At 36.2% G+C, this 23,464-nt stretch overlaps 1 protein-coding gene across 2 annotated transcripts; it reads left to right on the top strand.

Moving 5' to 3' along the window:
* The first annotated feature begins 1,258 nt into the window (after positions 1-1,258).
* Positions 1,259-23,441, top strand: rad18 (RAD18 E3 ubiquitin protein ligase). Of its 2 annotated transcripts, XM_067504854.1 has the most exons (13): positions 1,259-1,418; positions 1,957-2,035; positions 2,547-2,608; positions 2,780-2,850; positions 6,392-6,819; positions 7,829-7,928; positions 11,026-11,213; positions 11,919-11,989; positions 12,189-12,249; positions 17,007-17,138; positions 17,674-17,800; positions 19,732-19,776; positions 23,171-23,441. In XM_067504854.1, exons 1-13 carry the CDS (start codon positions 1,368-1,370, stop codon positions 23,268-23,270), a joined length of 1,515 nt encoding a protein of 504 aa, XP_067360955.1. In that variant the 5' UTR covers positions 1,259-1,367; the 3' UTR covers positions 23,271-23,441. The 2 variants fall into 2 exon arrangements, with proteins under 2 accessions (XP_067360955.1, XP_067360956.1); XM_067504855.1 differs by lacking the exon at positions 19,732-19,776.
* The last annotated feature ends 23 nt before the right edge of the window (positions 23,442-23,464 follow it).

Genomic DNA, 23,464 nt, shown 5'->3' with positions numbered 1-23,464 from the left:
AAAGCTGGACATTCGGTACACAAAAGGGTTGCTTCACCATCAGTAGTTTGCATTCTGCAATATACAGTAGCTTGCTGTGTATGCATTTATGGATAAGAATGCATGATCAATGTTATTGAGGATTGACCCAAAGGCCACAATCTATCAGCTGGTACTTGAAATTCCAGCTCTTCATGGTGAAGTGGCTTTATCTTCAGTGTCACCATTTAATTTGAGGACTCATTACCGTCTGCAGAGCATTTATTATCTATTTTAGTCTGTTCTGCAGACCCCAATTTATGTTATTTTAAAACTGAGGTTGTCTGATGGTAGTAGTTTTTTCTTTTCGTGAGCTGAGGGTACAGTACAACCATTATAGGCAAACTATAACACAATTAGAGAATAAAATGACATGGCTGGCAGAACAGAACACAAAATTTAGATTTTTATGTTAGGAGAGGAAATGTCAACCTATCTCCTCCAAATAAATCCAAGTTATAAAGTGCCAATGTTTTAAAGTAACAGTATAACAAAAGCACCCAAGCTCCTGCATGGGCATTTATTATAATTGTTGGACAGAGTAGGATGTTTGTGTGTCTCTGTGTCTCATTTGACTTTCCCTTAACTAAGTGAACCTGAAAAAACTGCAACAGCATTTTACAGTTTGGAATTACTTATAACAGATTTTTCATATTCAAACTTTTCATTCAAGAACACTTGACTCCTTCTTAACTGAAATTACCAGCACATCTGCCCCATTATGGGCGCAGTGCTGTCATTACAACAGATTTTCCAGTCTCAGATTTCTCGGTTGTGGCCATGGCTACATTTAGCAGAATTTCAATTTTGAAGGGCTGACTTTGTTCTAAAAAATACAAACATCTGGAAAATTAAATAGAAACAATTCTTTAATGGATGGAACTTGCTATTATAAACAGGACAGACATCTAGAATCACAAGACGCCCATTCCACAAACTGATCTACAAAAATGACAAACAAAAGTAAAAGGCTACAAAGAAAACATTGTATATAGAAGTCTGTTCACTCAATGTATCTAGTTTGCACAATGCATACAATGGAGTGTAATTGCAGTGTTTACTATTTTGGGTAGCAATTCATTTCAATTAATTTGTTTCAATTAATTATTCATATGGTAGATCTCTCTCTATCACACACAAACTCTCACACGCGTGCGCGCGCACACACACGCAGAGGCTAGAGCTAAATAGCTCTTAATGAAGCCACTAGTTGAATCACAAAAATCAGCGGACTCAGCGGAAGTCGTCAAATGACGTAAGTGGCGCCCTACGTCTCTTTGAGCGGGCGACTGACCACAAAACAAAACGTTTGGTGACTTTCTTGGGGTGCTGTCTTTTATTTATTAGATATGGCCTTTCAACTTGAAGCCGATTTACCTCCTGCCTTCGCATGCCTGAAAGTAAGATTAGTCTTTTTTCTCTTTTAAACGCACCCAGATTGCTAACAAGCTAGGTACTAGCTCTTAGCTAAATGAAACCCTCCTAACACAACAGCCAACCTTCGGGAAATAACGTAGGGAATGTTTATGGAGGTTAACCAACTTACATTTTTTAATAAGAACATATGCTTTCACTGACAGTGGCTAAATGTTAATATGACATTAGTTAACTAAGACTATGACAATGCAACTAAGAAATTTGCGATTTAGTTATAGCTAACGGCAGTAAAATAATATAAGCTAATTTAAACTTGATATATTTTTGATTGTTTCACATAATGCCACGCGAAATTCCCAATTAGTTACCTCAAAAGAATTAGACCCTATTAGGTAACTTTTCAGGGAAACGTTTCTCAGTATGCTGTAAAATATGACGTATGATATGTTGTAAGCATCTGCATTTTTTTTTTGTCTTATTTTGGTTATTGCCTTACAATAAACATGATTTGTGTCATAGTTATTGTTAAGTGATTGTCATCTTTTTTCTTATCATGAACAGAATGTTGATGCCCTGCTTCGGTGTCCAATATGCTTTGACTTCCTCAATATTTCAATGATGACAAAATGTTCTCACAACTGTAAGTTACACCTAAAGCACCATGTATTCCCAGAGCATTTAGCACACAGGCACATATTTGTTTAAACAAATAAAACTTGAAATGTTTCAGTTTAAATTAATGCTATATAAGTTGAATATTTCAATGATAATAGATGTTATCAATATAAGTGTAAGGACTGTCCAGCCTCTCCAGATGCAAAATCCTGCTGTTTACTCTGCATGTTTCCTCCTGCTCAAGTTGGAGCTGATTTAATTTTGGTGGAGATATCTTTTCTTGCATTGTTTTAATGTTGGGTTTAGGTTTGCATTTCCTTACATAGAAATGATCTATAAGGAAAGTTAACCCTGAACCATACATGATGATAATATGGAAAATTTGTATTAGCTCAGTGTGTAACAAATCTTAAAATGTTCTTTGATTTATTCTTTGCAATTTCAAAATAAGGAGATGTGAACTTATACATCCAAGTGAAATACTGACCAACATAAATTTAGGTAAAGCATAATTATTGTTTACTCCTATTTTGCAGTCTGCTCACTGTGCATCAGAAAGTTTCTTTCCTATAAATTGCAGTGTCCAGTTTGTAATACAGTAAGTATGAATATTATTGAATAATTAAACTTCCAAGTTGGATTTCAGTCATGGAGTAACGTCATTTCAATAAGAATTTTAATTTACACACCATCCTTTTTTATTTAATTGTGTTAATTTAGTAACTATTATTGGTTTGTTGAATCTTGCTCTCTTTTTTTTTTTTTTTAGCAAGCAACAGAACAAGACTTAAGAAACAACCGCTTATTAGATGACTTGGTGGTCAACTTTCAAGCTGCAAGGTAACCGGGCAACCCAATATAAATGATTAAGGACTATAGACAACATGAGCAGTTGTCTATAAAGTGTTGAATGTTTGCGTGTGTGCTGCACCATCACCAGTAAATAATTTTTCAAACATTACTACAGTTATCAGGGTAAGTGATAGAAAAACTCAAATACAGTTGGCGGCATTGCCTAAGTCAATACAATTATAGAATAAAATGCTGTTTTCGTATTTGTCTTAAACCCATGGTCATATCTGGATAACAAGATTTTGTATGACTGTTGCATTTATTGCATTTGACCAGATAAAAAAGTTGACAAATATACCTGATTTTGGAGTCACTGACTTACTGGCTTGTTGATCCCAAATTAAATATTCTCATGGCCTTTTGCACACCAATACAGGTGGAGAACTAGGATCAAAGCATTTATTTTTGACACGATACAATAAGAAATATAATTAAAATAGTAGATCAGGAAAAGTGTCTTACTGTACAATCTATGTAAAAACCTTTATACTTTTGTCTTTTTTGACTGAAGAGAAAAATCATTTCTATGGTGAACTCAAGAGATTCCTTTGTTATTACTGAACGTCCACAAGGGGAACAGATTTCAGTTAATTGTAACTAAATAACACTGAAGAAACACTTACAATTGCCTTCAAGTAATAAGCCTCTGACATAGGGATTTTAAATCTAGTGCAGGTTTTTTTTTTTTTTTTTTTTTTTTTTTTTTTTTTTAGGTCATTCAAGCTTCTTCTTGTATTGTATTTACATGTGTTCATCTACCGGGTCGATATTTATTCATTACTGCAGGATAAAGACATGGGGATCAGTGTTCAGAGGTGGTCAAAAAGAAATTTCTTGGTACCATAAGTGTTTTTTTTTCTTCTCTGCAGTGACAAAATTGTGAAAAAACATCTTTTCAAAATAGACTTCCTAGTATCCATAGAACTGGCCACATTGGTGCAGCTAGCAGTATCCTTGTTGTAGCTAGACTAATTAAATGCTGATGAGTTTTTATGCAGATTGAAAAATTAACAGATTTACTATATTAAGATAGAGTGTATCACCTGTTGCACTTTGGTCATTTATCCTTGCCTCAGGATCACAACCCCACTCTCCTCATGTAATCCAGAATCAGTTTTTCTGTTTGTCTTTTAGTTGGATTTAATGAAGAAACAAACAGTACAGACATCTCCTTTAAAGACGTTGTTGTCCAACGATCCGCGGGTTATTGGTTGCTGGGATTAGTTGCTCCTGGTTAGTGTTGGCCAGCTGCACAACAGCTCCCCCATCACTGTGTGGGCGTGTGTGTGTGATTGAGTGTAAGTGGGTGAGAAGCAGTGTAAAGCACTTTGGGTACCAGTAAGGTAGAAAAGTGCTATATAAGTGCAGACCATTTGCCATCTATAATGCTTCCTAGGAAAAAATATAAGAATGACCCAACTAAACTTTAGCTCATTTTGTGCTCATCGGCCAGCGTTGTGCTTGGACAAAGGGATGGAAAAAACTGAGTAAAATGATCAGAATTGTTTCTTCAAAATCTGAGCAGATGTTGACATATTATCTTGGTGCTGTTATCAGTCAGTAAGCTGTTCTGCCTGCCATCAATCACGTCAATTTTATCAATACTATGAAAGGTCTCCATTACAGATGTGCACTTTCTGATTGTCATCACTCTTCTGAATGAGTGGCTGCCTTTTCCTCTGTTTTCTTTTTTCCTTTTTAATTTCCTGTTGTCTAACATTGAGCAACTGAAAAATATGATTCCTTCAGATATGAGTCGGATGTGGTCTTATGTAGCACTAGACATTTTGAAACTAATAGTGTTGATTAGTTCCTAAAATACAAACCATATATGCAAATGTATTTTATAGATTTCAGATTTCAGAACTTGTCTGTGGAGAGTATTTCAGGAAAGAATAATGAAAGAATCTGCCCATTTAGTTGGTGTGTTTTCTACCATAGCAAGTAGATTGTGTCCCCCCCCCCCACAATAAAGGCAATCATATCTGTCACAGTGAAAACACTGGTTGTTTGTTGCTTTTGCCATGAATTTACTGCCATTCAATCAGAGGCCTATTTATCAAGTAAACCATTAGCTGTTATTGCAGTGCCACACTTATTAATATTATCTCAGTAATCAGCTACCTCACAGTCTCTTCTCTCACTCCATAAACACATTTAATTAAGTAGAGATGGAGCCGGTACACGGAAACTTCACATAAACAACTTTTTCAATTGATCACCTAGGTAGTGTTGTGGATACAGTATTTGATGATTTCTTGACAGTCCTTAATTGCAACAGGCAGTATGTGTTTTATATATGACAAGCTAAAAAGAGATTGACAACAACAATATTAAAGTTCGATTCCCGGTCCCTCCTGGCTATATGTTGAAGTGTCCTTGGGCAAGACACTGAACCCAAAGTTGCTCCCGGTGCAGTTAGGCGAGCACCTTGCATGGCCGCCACCGCCATCAGTGTGTGTGAATAGGTGAATGAGAAGCAACATTATAAAGTGCTTTGGATAAAAATGGCCATTTACGATTACGATTGTAGTATCGTGTAGTATCTTATTTAAATTGTACATTTTTTTTTAAATTAATTTATGCATGATGCATTTTGTTTCCTGTATACTTTAGTGTTTATGGGTAATTCAAAAAAACTGGTCTGTTATTACTAATGGCCTGAATAATAAATTATGGCTTAAATCCAAAATGTGCAGTACATCTTAAGACATATGCCCAATTTACTTTTCTTGCCTGTGTCCTCTCTATGGCAACAGCTGGCCAATTACTAACAGCAGTGTTTTAAAATATTTAACAAACTGAAGTTATAAGGAAAACATTATTTACTCAAATGAGATTAAAAACTGTTACAGCCAGTGTAAAAGTGAGATTATAGTTCCTCTGAATTTGTGTTGAGCAACAGTGCAGGTATCAATAAAAGTAAATCGTTGTATACATATTTACAGCAGGATCAATATTAAATGGATATAGAAAACCATCAGTATTTTTATCTTGGTCCATATTTTTCTTTTTCTAAAAATATAACACTTATATCACAAGTGATACACAGCCACTTTGGTATGCGGGCACAGTTAGCACGAATACATTTTAAATATCGAAATCAGAACATCACACGCCTCAGTGGTTCTGCTTTATTGCCAGGTAATGGCCCTGCTGCAGTTTATTTGCTTTCCAAATTTCCAAGACTGTAGCCAAAATGTCTGCTTTTTCTCACTCAGTTGAAAGGAGGAATGAAAATTAAAAAGGTAGAGTTTAACGTTAAAGAACTCTGTCAGCAGTATCTTGTGGAACATATTTGCTATTCTTTTAATTTTCTCAAAATGTTTTTAAAGGCAACTCGTATTTGTAACTCTAGATAATATACGTTAGTGAAATTATACATTCCTGTTTTTGGGTAGATGATTTGTTTTGTGTGATGAAAAGAACATGCGATTGTATACAGTACATAAGAATGTTTTTAATCTCCCCAAAAGGGAATTTCTCTAAATATTTCCATTTACATACATTTTGCTTTTCTTTTTTCCAGGCAGCAGTTGTCCAAAGCTAATTTTGAATCTCCTCCGATATCACCAAAGACCCCAGGTTCAACAGCCAAATGCAAAACTCCCAGAGAGAAGGACCGGAAGTGCAACAGTGTTTTGAGTAACTTTTTTCAAAAGAGGACTAAAACCTCTCCTGCCAAAGAAACCAACCAAGATGGTGCTGTCGCTCACTATATTCAGAGAGGAAAAATACAGACTACACGCATCCACAATGAAAATTCTACTGACCTACCTTTAGCAACTGATCAACTTCCAGGGGCTGTAAAAGAAGAACATATGGATGTGGAGGTGGCTTCAATGCAGGATTTGATGTCAGGCAAACAGGAAGATACAGTCTTACATAGAATTAACACAGGCATTGAGATGGCACATTCCTCATCGACATCAGCAGTTGTGAAGCCTGTAGCCAAAGGTGAATCTTTTCTTCTGCTTGCACAAACTCTCACTCATTCACATTCTCCAGGCCACAGAATCTCCACAAGGGAGAGCTATTTGGTCAATGTCAGATTTAATCAGTTTTACAGCTACAGAACTGTAAAGTAACAGCTGCAGATGCTTAGAATATCAGATGAACTCTTGCTGTTGCTGTCCAATGTCAAAGTAATTAAAAACTGCCATAATTTAACATGTGCTTCACCTACAAACAAAGAACAATGCACTTATAGCTTCTGCTAATTTTGTGTGCATTATTAATAGTTTTACATTTGACACATGCATCAACAGCTTTTATGTTAACTTGCAGTAAAGTGCCACAAGTTAGCATTTGTACATGTGATAAATTTAGACTTGATAATTTAGGACTAAAGAGCAAATTTTGTGAAACCACATTTGTTTAGTTTTTTCCTTATACCTGTACATCCTTGTGTTGCTAAATAACATGGGGGGCCATTCCAAAAGAACATGTAATGTGTGAAAACATTCAGAGTGCTTTTATCATTTTTATTTATAATAATAAAAACAAACCCTTGGTATGGGCAATCCATCACACTCAACAAACTCGTACATACAGTATGTTTCAGTCATTTTTGTTTTGAGTGTTGATGGACTCACGAACCTTAGACTGTACTCTTGCAAACAAGTTTAACTGTTTGCAAATGTTTTTAACTGTTGCGGTACATTTACATTTGGTTGTGGTACCAATTATTGGTGGAAGGAATCAAAGTATGATATTTTTAGCTGCTAGTAGATGTTTTTGTAATATGTGTGACTTGTTCAGGATCAGTTTCTCGTTTTAAGCCAATCAGTGAAGGCATATAACAACAGTTCCCATTTTATGAGTAAATTACATAAACACTTTCTTATTAAGTGCAGCTTGGGCAGTGGTTTGGTTTAAATATGGAATGCATTTTGATATATTACAAAAAAAAGATTTATCTTTTTAATAAGCTGATTTTAATATTGTCTTGTTTGTCTTCTTGCAGTGGAGTGCCCTGTGTGTTCTGTAAGTGTGTCACAGCAGTTTATCAACAAGCATCTGGACACATGTCTTACCAGTGGAGAAAAGAAAGAAAGCTTGAGGAGGTAAATTAGCCACTTAAAAATCTTCTTTTGTTGTTTGTTCAAGCCATAAAGATCTAAAGAATAGTGGCATGAAAGTTTGTAAACCCTTTTAGAAGTTTCTGCATGAATGTGACCTAAAATGTAATCTATTTCCTAGAACAAGATAAAGAAAACCTACTAAGATATGACACAAAAAACATTACACCTGTTCATTTGGTTTTTGTGGAAAATCCAATCTTAAATTATTTTTTGTGGCAAAGCTTTGAACTTTTAAGATTATCGATTAATTTGAAAGGTAAATTGGAGTATAGTGTTTAGGTCAATGGCACGACAATCACTGTTTGAATCTGGGAAGCCCTGTCTCATTTGAAGAAGAGGAATCCGTGTCTTCATGAAAAAAGAGATTTCTGAAGACCTTTTTGAAAGAATAATTGTTGTTGCTCACCAGGATGGGTTACAAAAGAATTTCTAAAGAGTTTCGATATTTCAGCTGTCAGGGAGATCATGTACAAATGACAACATTACAGTTCATTACAACATTCAGCACCATTGTTACCCTCCCCAGAAGTGGTCCGCCAACCATGTTCACACCAAGAACAAAGTGCAATAGTGTAATGGGTTAAAATGAACCTCAGGCTGACCTCTAGGAAACTAAAGGCTTCCCTTGCAGTCACTAATTTTAATTTTTATAATTCCACCATCAGAGGACACTAAACAACAATGGTACATGCAGAAAGGAAAGCTACTACTCTTAAAGTACATTGCCGCCCAGCTACAGTTTGCTAAAAGCCAACTGGAAAAAAAAGCCAAAGCCAAATCACGGAGCTCTGAGGTCTGTCTTGCACAAGCTAGAAAAAGAAAATGTCAATGTATCCATCTATGAAGTAAAGCTTAAAAGTAAATGGATCATGCAGCAAACACGGAAATCTTACAAATAATAGTTAAACAATGCACTACAGAACAATGTAGTGATGGCTGAGCCAAACCTTAATCCTGCAGGACCTTCATACAAGGAAGCCAATTAAGATCCCTGGGTTGAAGCTGTTGTATAAGAAGTTAGCTAATTTGCAATTTCTTGGCAAACAATCTCTGTCACAAGAGTGACATGTGAAACTTACCTACAGATAAGCGACATATGAACAACTGTGCAACTGTGCAGTTAATATCCGTTCATACACTGGCATGTAAATTGCTGAGCTGGGCCAGGTTATTCTGATTATGGGTCAACTGCCTAGGGGTTCAATAGGAACAGTGTCATGCTTATTTAAATCTATGAGAAAGACGTCAGTAAATAGGATCGAAGGGCAGCTCGATCTGGTGAAATGTAAATGCAGGATGTATGATGTATGTGATGAATGTAAGTGTGATCAGATTGTGTCAGCAAAAACAATTCTTCAACAGTTACATAAGGAGTAGTGGTATACTAGGCTGGAAGTGCATAAACCCATGATTAAAAAGATTAAGGCGCATTGATAGTTAAGTAATAAATGAAATCATAGGCGTTGGTCTCCAGAGAAGTGGAGGAAAAAGTTAAATGGTCATTTGAGTCATTTCCTGGGTCAAGTGGGGAGACCTTTTGTGGCATACACCGAGAGAACAGTACAGCTCTAAATGCATGACCATCTACAGTGAGGGGATCCACTGACTGTTATACTTTGGGGCATTATGCTGTAATGGCATGTATTGACTTGTCCCCTTAGAGGGACGGGTGACTGCAAATCAATACAAAGTTGTTATTTGTGATCACCATTAGCCTATTATGAAAGATTTCTATCCTCGTGTGTGAGTGGTATATTCCAGATTGACAATGCCCCCCTCCATAGGGCACAAGGGGTCACTGAATAATTTGGTAAGTATGAAAATTATGTGGATCATGTGTAATGACCTTTGCAATCACTAGCTCTCAACCCAGCTGTACACTTTTGTACAGCTGGTAAATTTTGGACGATTATCTTACACTGCACCTGTCACTATAATTAAAACACAAAATTGAGGGAATATCTTTATGAAGATTGGTGTTCTCTCCAGTACTGTTTTTTTCTTTACTTTGTCACCCATGTGTATTCATGGCCTTGCACAATGTTTAGCGACAAAGCCTGAAAGATGGAGCATTATATTTCTCCATCGTTACATTGACGCGGACCTAGACAAGGAAAAGGGATTTACGAGTAACTGTAGGCCACAGAGGCCCAGATATGCACACCTCTAAAATCTCAGCAACCTGTCTAGATAGATATTTATTTTGTTTAATATATTCTATTGTTGTACTGGTTCTTTTTGTATTTTGTTTTGAGTTACCATCCAAATGAAATGTAACCACTAAAACGCTGTACTTTTATAAGACTGTGTCACAGTGTCACACTTGCGTATTTTGAGATTTGTATTTCAATTTGCTGTATGAAGTTTTTTTTCAAAAAGAAAATTTTAAAATAAGGAAAATAGGAGAGGTTGATATTATACTATACTATTTAGTTAATGAAAATTGAAATTGTTGCACAATATATCATTTGGTCTTTAAAATGACCACTCTTGTTATGTCTCACATACCTGCCACATATCTTGTGGTTGATAGTTCCATAATTTGACATGAATTGAGAGACTGATCCTTCTGAGTGGTCGTTAGGACTTGGTTTTCAAGGTGAATTATGACTCATACTGCAATTATGAGCCTCTGCAATGAATGATCATATTTGTATAACAGTGCAAATATACTTAATCTTAAGTAGTCCTTGAACTTGTAATGATGAACTACTGCGGTTTTAATATTCTGGCCCTGTACAAAGAAGATTCCTCTTTCTACCAACCTTAATATCTTACACTTGTGTTACTTCTATGGTGGACACAAGTGGAAAATACATTTGACAGGCTTCTGTGATTATAACAGGGCTATGGATTGTCCGACCAGAATAACAAATGGAAACTATTATCACTTGTTGTGCCTCAACGGATGTGGCCACTAAGTTATTTATTTGCTTGTTGTGCTTATAATGTCCAAATGTTTTAGATTCTTTACAGTCATAGACATTTATTTTTACTGTCCAGAGAAATACCTCATTAGACATTCCCAAAAAGTAGCTGATGACAACTGATATAAATTTAGGCAACCTGTCTTTCGCAGCTCTCCAGGCAATTTGAAGCGTCCTATGGCCAAGCTGGTGTACAACCTACTTTCCATGCAGGAGCTGAAGAGGAGGTTGAAGGAATGTCATCTCTCTATGCAGGGTTCTCGGGACCAGATGATCAAAAGACATAAGGAGTTTGTCCAAATATACAATGCTCAGTGTGATTCCTTAAACCCAAAATCTGGTGAGAATGATTGCTTTATCATAATGCTATTACTATACTTAGCTAAAATGTGTTTATGTTTGCAGATATGACAATGAAACACATAGATTATAAAAGCGATGTTGTAGCATTGTCTGGGCAATATGGCCAAACATTTTTTTTATTACATTATATACCTCTTGTGTTCTGGTGGATTCATGATAAAATTTTTTCTTTGTCTACATTAACTTGAGACAAAACATGATTTAAAAAAATCTATTTAAACTACTAAAAACTTACATTGCCAGCAAGACTGCTGTTTATAAACCTATAGAATAACACTAGGAGCAGCTGTGCAACACTAACAAAAAAGGTAAGGCCTACCCATAATAACTAAATATCTGGCTCTGAATGCTTTTGAAACCCAGGTGACCTACATACTGTTCTATCCAATAGTGTAGCATGACACATTAGCAGTTGCTAATCAGTGGCTAACACTACAGCTTACACGGAACTTACTTTCTTTTAACGTTAAGCCTATCCACAAAAAACTAAAAGAGGGGAGTTCAGTTGTCTACAAAGTAAAAGATAAATTGGCAAACCACTATAATCAAACTACTCAATTTGAGAAAAAATGTTTTATAACTATTATAGAGGATGTTTAACATATACATTAGTGTTGTGTCGTACAGAAACAATCTATACATTTTAAGAGGAATAAAACATTTTTCTTTCGTGTCCTAACAGCTGAAGATATAGCCAGAGAAGTGGAGACCAATGAAAAAATGAGGAATCAACTGCAGGGGAAAACAAAACCGGTCGGTTTAACTAAGTAATCAAGTTTTGTCAGCTGTCTCTGATAACTTTCCAGTTACAGCAGGTCTTCATTCACAATTCATAGCTTGGACCAAGCTAAAATGGAGCAGTTGCTTATAAATCTTTCATTTTAAACAGCATAGTCATGTTTTGTTGATTTGTTGATGGTAAATTTCTTTTTTTCTTTCAAACATCTTGCAGGTCATGTTTTTTACTAAGAATCAGTCTGAGAAAGAGATCGATGAGATGCATTCACAGTATAGTAAGTAATTTAACAGTGCCTTTTTTTAGGAATGTCCTGATACCACTTTTTCCCAGACTCAGTACAAGTACTTATATTTGAGTAATCGCCAATACAGAGGATTTATATGAGTACTTAACTGTTTTGCTTCTAGTATGACGGGACGGTAAAATTCTAATCAATCCATTGCAGTTAAGCAAATCCTGTGAGAACAGAAATTCTTGCATGTTCTTCTGCCAAAACAAATACGGCGGAGAACCGCGTTTCATAAATGGAGCAACTTTTGGTGAAAAGAATAATAAAAAAAGGAAAAAACAATGCACAGATTTAGAGTGAGATCCTTGATGGAGAAACGTGGAAAAATAGGCTGTAGAGTATACACAGGAATATGAAGGTAAATAACGTTGTTCCTGATGCCATTCACAAATATTAGTTGTTATTACTATTATTACAATACTCATTTTGTCATCATCAAAAATCTTAAAATGGCTCTAAACCACAGAGTTTTTTTTATTTTTAACCTACATGTGGAGGCTAACACGGTATTGGGCTCAGTATATGAGTAGTTTTAAGAGTATGAGTACAAGTAGACAAATGCAGGATCAGACCTGATAGGTGATACTGGTATCTGCATTGGGACATCCCTTCATTTTCTTTCGGTGTATCTATGAGTTGTGATCAGTGCCAACAAAAATCAACTGATGAAATAGCATTACCCAACATTTACCAAACATTTTGTGATACATGTAGCATTTAAATAATTAAAAATAAATTATTTAAAAAATTAAATAATGTGAAAACTTCAGCTAATAAAAATATGTTTGCACTGTCTGCATTTGAGGAACTAAGTAGTCAGAATCCTGTAAGTCCAATTAAAACAAGTTTTACAGAAAGATGAACAAACAGAGTAATTAAATACTAGTAAACAGTTTCACAAGGAATACAGCATAAGATAATGTTGTATCATCATGCTTCTGGCATGTGTACAGTAACGATAAAAAAAACTAAGTGTTAGATAAAAAAAAACCTTCATTATTAGGTTTTTATTATTTATTAGGTCATTATATTTCTTTATGCATAAACAAGGTTCTGACTAATATCAAGTAACACAATATTGCGTTTAATGAATTTGGCTAAAACACAAATGCTTTCTTGCTATGATAAATGTCAAATTTTATGAGGTAAAAGGATGGATAACCGTGACCTTTTCTGCCTAACCACCCTGTGGCCACACTGCACAGAAGTGTTTAAGTTAGCTAAATATATGAATGCCGTCTTTTGTTGAAAAAGACCAAAATGTATGAAAACCCATCACACCAAGAAAAGTGCAAAATTATATCTCAGAATTAGACCATGTCTCTCTACAATATTGAAATTTCTTTCTAAGCTTTAGTTGAAAAGGCCAATTTTATTTTGGGTGAAAGAGTTTATATTTTTCTTTTTACCTTTTTACAGTCACTATATTTTATAGAATGTAAACTAATATTAAAAAACATTTTTCTTTGTCATATTTCCATTCTACTAGAGTGGTACACATTAGGCTTCAGAAGGGTTTCTCCCCCTTCTGTGGGTGTGAGTGTGCATCTGTGAATCTTTTTGGGTTCAACACATCAGGCAAGTCAGTATAACCAGACAGTACAACATGCGTATGTGTATATTAGAGAAAGCTAGCACAGTCAAATTAAATCACCTTTTTATTTAAATGGAATATCTTTTCATTTCATTATTTAACTTTAAGAAGAATTTTTCAAATACAACCACATTAAAAGTAACTGCTTTATTAGCATAATCAGATATACAAAAAGGCACAAGTAAAATTGGAAATGAACTGTACCCATGCATGCACCACTTCTTTTTCCTTTCAAAGCTAGATCAAAGCTTTTATTTCTTTTTTAAGGAATTTCATATATGTGATTGTTCTTTAAAAAAAATTTCCTCTGCCTTATGTATTGCTGTGTGAACTGCCTTTTGTTTGAAAGGTGCTAAACTTTGCCCTACTCATGTACACATAAGGCAAGGACTGAAATAAAGATAGCATCTTAGATCCAACCATATTTTTCTTTTATCAGACCCCTGTTGTTTTTCCTTTGAGATTATTCCCAGCCTACCTCTGGTTTGAAGTGCTGCAAGATACCCTCTTGAGTATTTTGATCTTCTGTTTCTTTAAGTAACGTTGCATATAAGTAAACGTTGCATATAAGTAAAATACATTTAAAAACTCAGAAATACATAGGGTAAAAGCTTGGGCCACAAATGTTTTTGTAGTTCAGGAATTGATGTTTGAAATTACAATAAAATGTAGCTATTCTTTGTAATGACGGCCTGTTGGTACAGTCCAAAGCAGACTAAAGGATTTTAGTCTGATCAGAGCATTTTTTTCCTCTTTGAGGAAACTAGTCCAGTCCAGACCTGATTGTTGCTTGAGAGGTAATCCATCACAGACATTACATGATGGTTTTATTTATTTTTGGGGTGGGGTCAAAAGGCTGTTAATGCTATGATGCATTAGAGGCTAATCATTTGGAAACTGAACAGAACTGAACTGAACTGAAACAGTAGTCACAACATGTTTTTCGAAAAAGATCATTATAATTCTGCTAATTAAGTTCATCTATTACCCAGCTGTAATTTTTTTTGTACTTTATTCAGTCGAGAAGCCTTCTGTTAGGAGCCTTGTATACTTTCCACAACACACTACCAGAAATAGAAACAAGCAAAATCACAGTGCAATTTAGCAGCAAGGGGTGAAATGAAAACATAAAACTGATGAGGTGACCTAGGTTTTTTGCTTCTATGATTTTTTTTTTCCTTTTTTTTATGAACAATACCATTGCTTGCCTAAATGTCTAAGATTATTTTATCCCATTGTAGCTTATAGGGAATCAAAACTGAAATTTTTACTTTTTTTTTATGCTGAAGGTGCAAACGTCAAGCAACAACAGCAGCATTAGCAAACATATCCAAAGTTATTTGGACATGGTTGAAGGACATGAAATGCTTGTTGGAAAAAACTCTGTTCAGATAACTTTAAAAGTTGTTGTAAAATGGATATGACTCATGGGAGGTGAGCTCTATAAATAACTGCACTGCTGTGATAACATCTTGATTTATCAGAGGATGTGGATGACTCATTCTGCAAGTGTGGGGAATGGTGAATGAGTAGACAGCAGCAGCAGCAGCAGCAGTTAGCAGCCTTTCCATACTGTGGTATTTCCGAAAACATTATTGTAATCCAATATAACTTTCTTCAACTCACTCAGTTATATTAATTACCCAGGGTTTTTTGTTTTGTTTTTGTTGTTTTCTTTTACCTGGCTGATACACATTTTGCAATGACTCATAGACAGTTTTGTGTATGGTGACTTGACTTACATCAGAAAAATACCAATATTGCATCAATAAGTGAGCAGCATGGTTGTAGGCTTGAGAAAAATTATGTACAGTGCATTTCCATTTTGTTACGTTGTTTAGTTAAATTCATTTTTTTCTTCCTTAATCAACACCCAGCACCCCATAATAACAAAGTGAAAACAGAATTTTAATTATGCAATTTACAAAACATAATTATGCAATTTACATTAACCATTGGTTGTAGGTCTGTAGGATCTCATTTCCTTTTTTTTTTTTTTTTTTTTTTTTTTGCACTGCACCGTTTTAGTAAATTTATAAATCAGTATTGAACATTGCAAATCTGGAGGGGCGACAGCAATACTACGTGATTTTCAAAAACTTAAACACAATGGCCTCATTAGCTTGCTAGATTTTAGTCCGAATTGGCCAGGTAGTCTCATGCAGTTGCTGTGGGTATGTTGCCTTTACATCCATGATGCAACTCTCTTGTGGAGGCCATCTGAGTATAGTGAACTCATTTTCGTGTTTAAGAAACCAGTTGATGATTTTAGCATTGTAACATGGTGTGTTATGATGGCTACACTGTAATAATAAATACATTAACATGATTAGCAACAGTACTCTGGTAGGCTGTGACATTTAAATGATGCTTAATTGTTAATAAGTGGCCCGAAGACTGCAAAGCAAATATCCCCGACACTATTACACCTCTACCATGAGCCTGAAATGTTGATACATAGATTCATGCTTTTATGTTGTTTACATCAAATTCTGACCATTACCATGAGAATGTCACAACAAAAGTGAGACTTCTTTGACTAGGTGATGGTTTTTCCAACTTTAAGTTTCCAGTTTGGTGAAAGTTGTACTTTCAGTTTCCAGTTCTTAGCTGACAGGAGTGGCAACCAGTGTGGTAGCTGCTGTAGCTTATTTGCTAATGGTTTAACGTCTTGTGTTTTCAGAGATGCTCCTTGCATGGGTTACCTCTATTGTAACAAGTTGCAAGTGGGTATTTGAGTTATTGTTGCCTTTCTCTCAGCTCAAACCAGTCTAGTGTCCCCAGAACTTTTGTTCACTGGATATTTTTTTTGTTTTCAGACCAACACTAGTGATGGTTGTGCATAAAAGTCCCAGGTATAAGTGCTTTAATGCATGAGTTGCTGCCATATGATTGGTTGATTAGATATTTATTTTAAGCAGTTGAACAGGTGTGTCTAACAAAGTGACAGGTAAGCATATAGTTTGGGTTCCTAGCTCCTAGCTTCCTAGCTCTTTAAATGGCATCCAGTCATCCAGCATCATATTGTTAGAACATTAAGCTCATTGACAAGTTGCGTATACCTCAGATAATTTTTCATAATGGAATGACTTTATTAAAATTTTTCTATATATACCTGTTGCAATATGTGGTCTGTTTTTCCCCACAGGGAAGCAGCACAGCAGTGACTTTTCTCGCCTGATTGCTCAGGTCCGCGGTCGCTTAGAGACTACCAGACAGACTCGTATCAAACAAGAAAGCTTTGTGGAGGGAGAGGGTGCACAAAACACAGATACTGCAGGTATGCAATGCTTACATATTTCTGAAAGAATAAAATATTCTGTAGGCACAGTAGACATTCTGGTACCCTTTAGCCATCAGGTAGTGGAAGGTGGTGGATAAAGGTGTGTCAGTAGCTGGAATCAATGCTTTGGGAAGGAATGAAAAAGAGATAATAATTTACCAAAAGCAAAGGTACAGAGTTTCAGGTGGACAGTATTTATTATTTATCTTCAATCAGTGACATGCTTTTTTTATTTGTAATTTGTTATTATTCAGCGATTTGTTAAAGATTAAATAATAGATTAAATTACATGTTGCTAATTTGTGCATAGTAAGGTATACAAAACTTGCATGGCACTGTCCACTGTGTTAGAGATTGCATATGTGATATAACTCAGAAGCTCTGAATATAAATCTGCTTTTAGTTCAAGAAGTAAAAATCTGGTGTCCAACTGAGACTTAAAAGAGGCCTATGCATACTCGTTTTGACAGGAATTTTTACATTCATTGATTCCCTCCAGATATCTCACATAATATGTTTTTACCTCCTTCAGGTCAGGTTAAAGAATCAAAGAGCTGCTTAGTGATAAAGGTAGAAGACAGAGATGATGGTCAGGAACCATCAGCAATAGAGACGGAATTCTCACCCAGTCCCACTTACAGTGATGTGTCCATCAGCAGGTAACTCATAGATAGTATATACTTTTAGTAGGCCCCACCCTTAAAGCCTCTTGTAGCCTTTTGGTTTGTCCATTTTTTGTATTAAATGGTGAATACCTTGTTACTAATTATTTCTATTTTCTGTAATTGTATATAATAGTATAATGTTACAGTGAAAATTATAAGAGATTGCTTTGTCCCTAGACCATTTCTGATTTCTGTTAAAAATATAGCATGCCTCTCCTGTAACTGCTTAATAAGAAATTCTTGAATACATTACATCTTAATTGCTCCTCTCTGGCATACACAGGGTGGCATAATAATCTGATTGATTGTGCATTCATCATTAACTCCATAATGATAATGTCAATTACTGTGGTAACCCAATCTGAGGTAATTGCATTCAGACGCCGGCATGTTTGGGGGGGGGGGGGGGGGGGAAGGGAGACCTCTTTTGTCATAGCAGCCCTGCCTGTATAATTTATTATTAAGAAAAACATGGCCCAATAATAGGGCCAGGCGATTATTAAAAATGTATTCAATTAAATTACATTTTTGTTTTTGACCTATGTGAAAAGTGTCTTAATCTAAAGATTGAGATGATTACTTTCTCTGCAGTCACTCAAACAGCTGCAGCAGCATTTCTCCAGTTATAACAGTACAGTCAGCTGTCACCGTTGCCTTGGGAACGCCTGCATGTGTGTTGGCTTTGTTAGTCAACAAGCTGCAGCGGGTGATGACAATAAAATAAAACTGATGGAAGGTCATCTTACCTTAGTGATATATAAATGTCATACATCTCAACGTCTCTCTTTCGCTTTTCTTTGTGAACAGGCTGTAGTGCTACAGTAGCTACCAGTTAGGAAAATGTGATGCTCTGCTGTTGGTGTGTTCAGGGATAGTACAGAGTGTAGGTCACTTGTAGCGGTCTGGTAGCTCATTGGGTAGATCATTGAAAGTTCATTTCTTATTCTCGGTTTTCACATTTGTGCTGTTCTGTCAAGAAATCATATCTTTAATTGAGAAAAATTAATAAGGTTAGATGAGTTCACCCGGTAACATTGTTCTCTTATACCTGATTTACTAGACTAGGTATTTTATTACAATTTTTTAAAAAATAATTTGCCATTGGTTACTTCAGTATTCTCACTTTCTGTGGTTCTTAAAAGTAAAATCATAAATGCAAATAAAATTAGCATCAGTGATTTAAAAAATCCCCAATGTGCCACACCGAAATACCAATATCTGATAACGGTTGCTAGACAACAGTAGTTTGTTAACCTTGGTTTAGAGAGGTAATAGTAACAGAAGACCTCCAGCCATAAATTCGGATGTAATTGTAGCAGAAGTTTAAATGTAAATGTAGCTCTGTCATGCTGTATGTAGCTGTGGGCTACAGTGTAACGGCTGCATCATTTTTTTTAACAAGCCAACTTGTAGACTAACTTGGACACAAGTAATTATAACATTACAATATATGAAGATATATTATTTCTGAGAAATAAATCTTGCATCTGCTAAGAGTCTTAGCGGTATGACCCTTCACTTCTGGGGAAATTCAACAGGTGACGCTCTCTTCTCACTTCCTGAATATACTGTTGGGAGTTGGTGTCAACCCCTGCTGCTTACTCAAATTATGTGCTGTGCTCAAGATTCTTTCCTCCTTCCTGCTCAAGTCTGACTGTCCTAAAAATCCATGCCTGCACAGTCTCAAATATTGACTTACAAATTGAATAGAGCTCAAAATTAAGTATGTGCACCCTTCAGCCTTTTGGTGTGGACATACTTGCATAGAGAACATTCATAGAGGACAGAACATTACTCTTTTGTGAAGCACTTAGCTTTCTGGGCAGTAACTCACGTACAAGCCAGTGCAGTAAGACAACGACAAACACTGTTTATCTGTTCATCTTTGTAAATAAGATGTCATCCTCCCCCCCCCCCTTTTACAGTTCTATTTCTGACATCTTCGGTCCAGAGGCTGCTGGAAACCTTGAGTAAGTGAATCTTGCTCATATTTATGTAATTTTTGTTTTTTATGTGCTATCCATGTAAATTCCATACAAGCCTGTTTTAATGGCATGTGTTTTTTAAGCTTACTTATTGTGAGCCTCATCTTAAACTATACCAAACCATAAGCACCATCTATGTGTTTTAGCAGTTTCTTCTATTATTATCAGGGAATCTAATGTAATGCAATACATTTCTTAGAGAAAATCTGATTTTATAAGTGGCAGCCTGACAGAACAACAAGTGATTTATGCTTCCTGAAGCATTATTGGCAGATAGGAGATGGTAGGTGTGGCTGAGTTTGTTGTGATTCTTTTGACAACTTAACATTCTTAAAAAAGATTAAACTGTTTGTTAGGGGTTGAGTTGTGTCAATAATTAATGTAATTGACTTGTGGCAGCTCTGGTCATATTTTGAACCAATTATAGCTGCTTAAGGTAGGCTGAATCTTCGTTGTTGATACATTCTGCCTATGAGACACATTAAGTTTATTAATACATTTTATGTATTTATACATTTTTTTTTTACCACCATAGTAAATCATTTTATTGTGCTTGCTGTTTGTTGTAGGGCAAAAAAAGTGTTTGTATGTTGTAATTTGGAACAAGTGCCTATTTTTCTCACTCACTGCATTGCATTATATTGTGTTAGATTCCGAAGCTCGGGAGCACATTTTTTACGGGAAATGAAGTCTGTTTTCCCATAGGGACCCCTTTACCTGAACAAAATATTACCTAAGCAGTTACCGCCAACTATGTCGAGGCCTCGAGATCTAATGTTTATCGTGTTTGATGCCTGCTCTCACTAGACTAACTAGATAAATCGCATCAAGTGAAGGATTTATGCATTTCTGCCTAGATGGTCAGGCTGCGCCTTTGGGGAAAAATCTATTCAAAGTAAGAGATGATGTAAAACACTTTAGCGTCTTTCTACATCCAAACCTGGAAAGTAATTATCATTTAACCACTAATCTAAGAATTGTTTTCGTCATTTGGTTCACTCCATTGGCTCTTCTGTGATAATGGAACTGCCTGAGTGTGTGACATGATGCTAACAGGCATTGCAAGCAGACAAACCACCTTGTCGTGCAGAATTATTGGCCCAACTTAACAGCTGCAGCCTGGATGAGAGAGGGTTTGAGATTTGGGTTTGGGACAAAGGCACACTGCTGTAAAGAATTATTATATTTTTATAATCATTGGAAAGCATAATCGTAATTGAAACCAAAATTTGATTAAGCCCTACCTTCTTACCCTTAGAGGACTCACATCATTTGGTGCTGTGACATAGTGTTGATTTGCTCACGGACCACTTTTAACCGGTTAGAATGATGAATCTGATTCAAATCGCATGAAGTGCAACAAGAAAATTCAATGAGAAATCTTACTATCCACTAAATGCAATTTTTATTGAAATAAATAGGCATGACCTTCACACAGTTGACAAACTACAAAAGCAACAAGTCTGACCATAATGTCATCTTGTATTTGTCAGGGATAATCCAGACTCTGCTCTTCATATCTGCCTGAATGACCCACTGGCTAAGTCTAATCCTCCTAGTGTTCATTCCTAATGTTGCTCTTCCCACATAGCACCTCACTGTATGTAGCCATGTTACACTAGCATTGTTGGGCCTTGGAATCCTTCATCAATCACAATGGGTAGAAGCCAATTCTGGCAGTAATCCACTGTAGTTCATATCTCTCGCCTTCTATTCCACATGTAGACTTCTGACCCAAATTCCAATGCTGGAATTTTGTTTTTCAAGTCAATACTGTCGTGACAAAGAAAGCTATAGCTCAGTTGGTAAAGGCAGTTGCTTACGGACCACAGGGTGAGTGGTTCGATCCCCGGCCCTGGCTATATGTCGAAGTGTCCCTGGGCAAGACCCTGAACACCTAACAGCCCATTCCCCCTCCCCAGCTGTGCAGTGCCGGTCCAAGCAAGTGTCCCTGGGCAAGACCCTGAACCCCTAACAGCCCATTCCCCCTCCCCAGCTGTGCAGTGCCGGTCCAAGCCCGCTAGAAATTGGGGAGGGTTGCGTCAGGAAGGGCATCCGGCGTAAAAAAAACTGTGCCAAATCAACATGCGGACAATGATCCGCTGTGGCGACCCCGAACTCACGGGATAAGCCGAAAGGAGAGTAGTAGACTGTCGTGACAAAGAAAGCTGAAGGATGATATTATAATCAGCTGAAGAATGTGTTAAGTTGTAAGTGGTTCCATATGTAAGATGCTATAGTTTTAGGGCTTCCCTTTAGTGTTCTTGCCGTGTTATGTTTCATGCTCACATGCATCACATGGTTGTGGAACATTGATGTGGCAGTGGATAATCACCAAGGGGATTAATGTATAATTGTTGCTGAGCCATGATTAGTGTTTAGAAGAAAAAGAACATCCTTTATTGTCATTGAGCACATATACATATTGCACATACATGTTACAATGAAATTCTGCCAAGGGGCGGCGCTTGGGAGCTAGCTCTGAGTGTCTCTCTTAGGCACACACCTGGTAGCCTGGGATTATATCCCGCAACTTCTGCATCCTATCCTGCTGCTCTACCCATTGAGATATAAGGCTACCTGTTTAGTGTTTAGCTCTAAGTGATTCACTGGTGCCTCCATATATCCTTTTTCTCCCCTTCTTTTCATTTATACTAGATTCAGCATTTTCATCATGATATGCATATTTCCAGTAGTTACATCCCAGGATGTTTAGTGTTTTTGCTGCTTGACACAGAACTAAAAGCACCAAAAATTAGCAGACTTTAAACACAACATGGACTGCTGTCATGGACCAGATACCAAATTGAGAGGACTAATGCATTGAATTAAAAAAAAAGTGACATGTCATATAACAGATTACAATGTTTTTTGATAAATGAATATTTACCAACTACATAAAGAGAGGTTTCAAAAGGCTTTCATTTTGGCAAAGAGCTCAGCAAACATGTATTTTACCAGCTGGGGGCAACATCCAAACTACAACCCATTCCTCATTGCAAAAGCTGGTCATTCAGGAAATTGTGATAACCTTATAAAACATTTGCGTGTTGATATGATGTTTGTTTATGTGAGTAAACTGATATTTTATATATGTATTTTTTTCTGACTAAACGGTATATTTAAATGATTCTAACTGGTGTGACTAACCACTTCGCCCATGTATTAGTCAATCACTCACTCAGGCTATGGACATCCTTTCCCTTCCTATTAGTTTATTGCAGTCTGTCAATTTGTTATGTCTGCTTCAAATTAGCTCGACAAAGTTAGGGATTTTTTGGTGTTAACTGACAGCATAAACTTATACTTGCAGAGAGGATAATATCCTTGTTCTCTTTTCATTTACCATGAGTTCTGCACTGAACATTTTCTTTCATAGAGACGCAGAAAGGACCTCATTGCAAAAGCGAACATCAAGCTCCAGAGGAGAGAACATAGCTTCATCACCTGTCTTTGGAAAACGACGTCGTAAATCATAAGGACAAATTGAGTAAAAGAGAAATCCTTTCGGGACCAATACACGTCTTACTAAATTTCAGCCATTTCAAAGTGACTTAATGCATATTGCTCACAGGCATTGATGTTATTTTCTGAACATGCCGTTTGTGCTCAGTTTCATATTATGAATAAATGTTTAGTATTTTAACACACTCTGTTGTGCTGTGATCCATGA

The sequence above is a fragment of the Channa argus genome, chromosome 5 (assembly GCF_033026475.1).
Source record: "Channa argus isolate prfri chromosome 5, Channa argus male v1.0, whole genome shotgun sequence".
Classification (NCBI taxonomy): Eukaryota; Metazoa; Chordata; class Actinopteri; order Anabantiformes; family Channidae; genus Channa; species Channa argus.
Note: the sequence above shows the minus strand (reverse complement) of the source record. Positions and strands in the feature narration are given on the sequence as shown.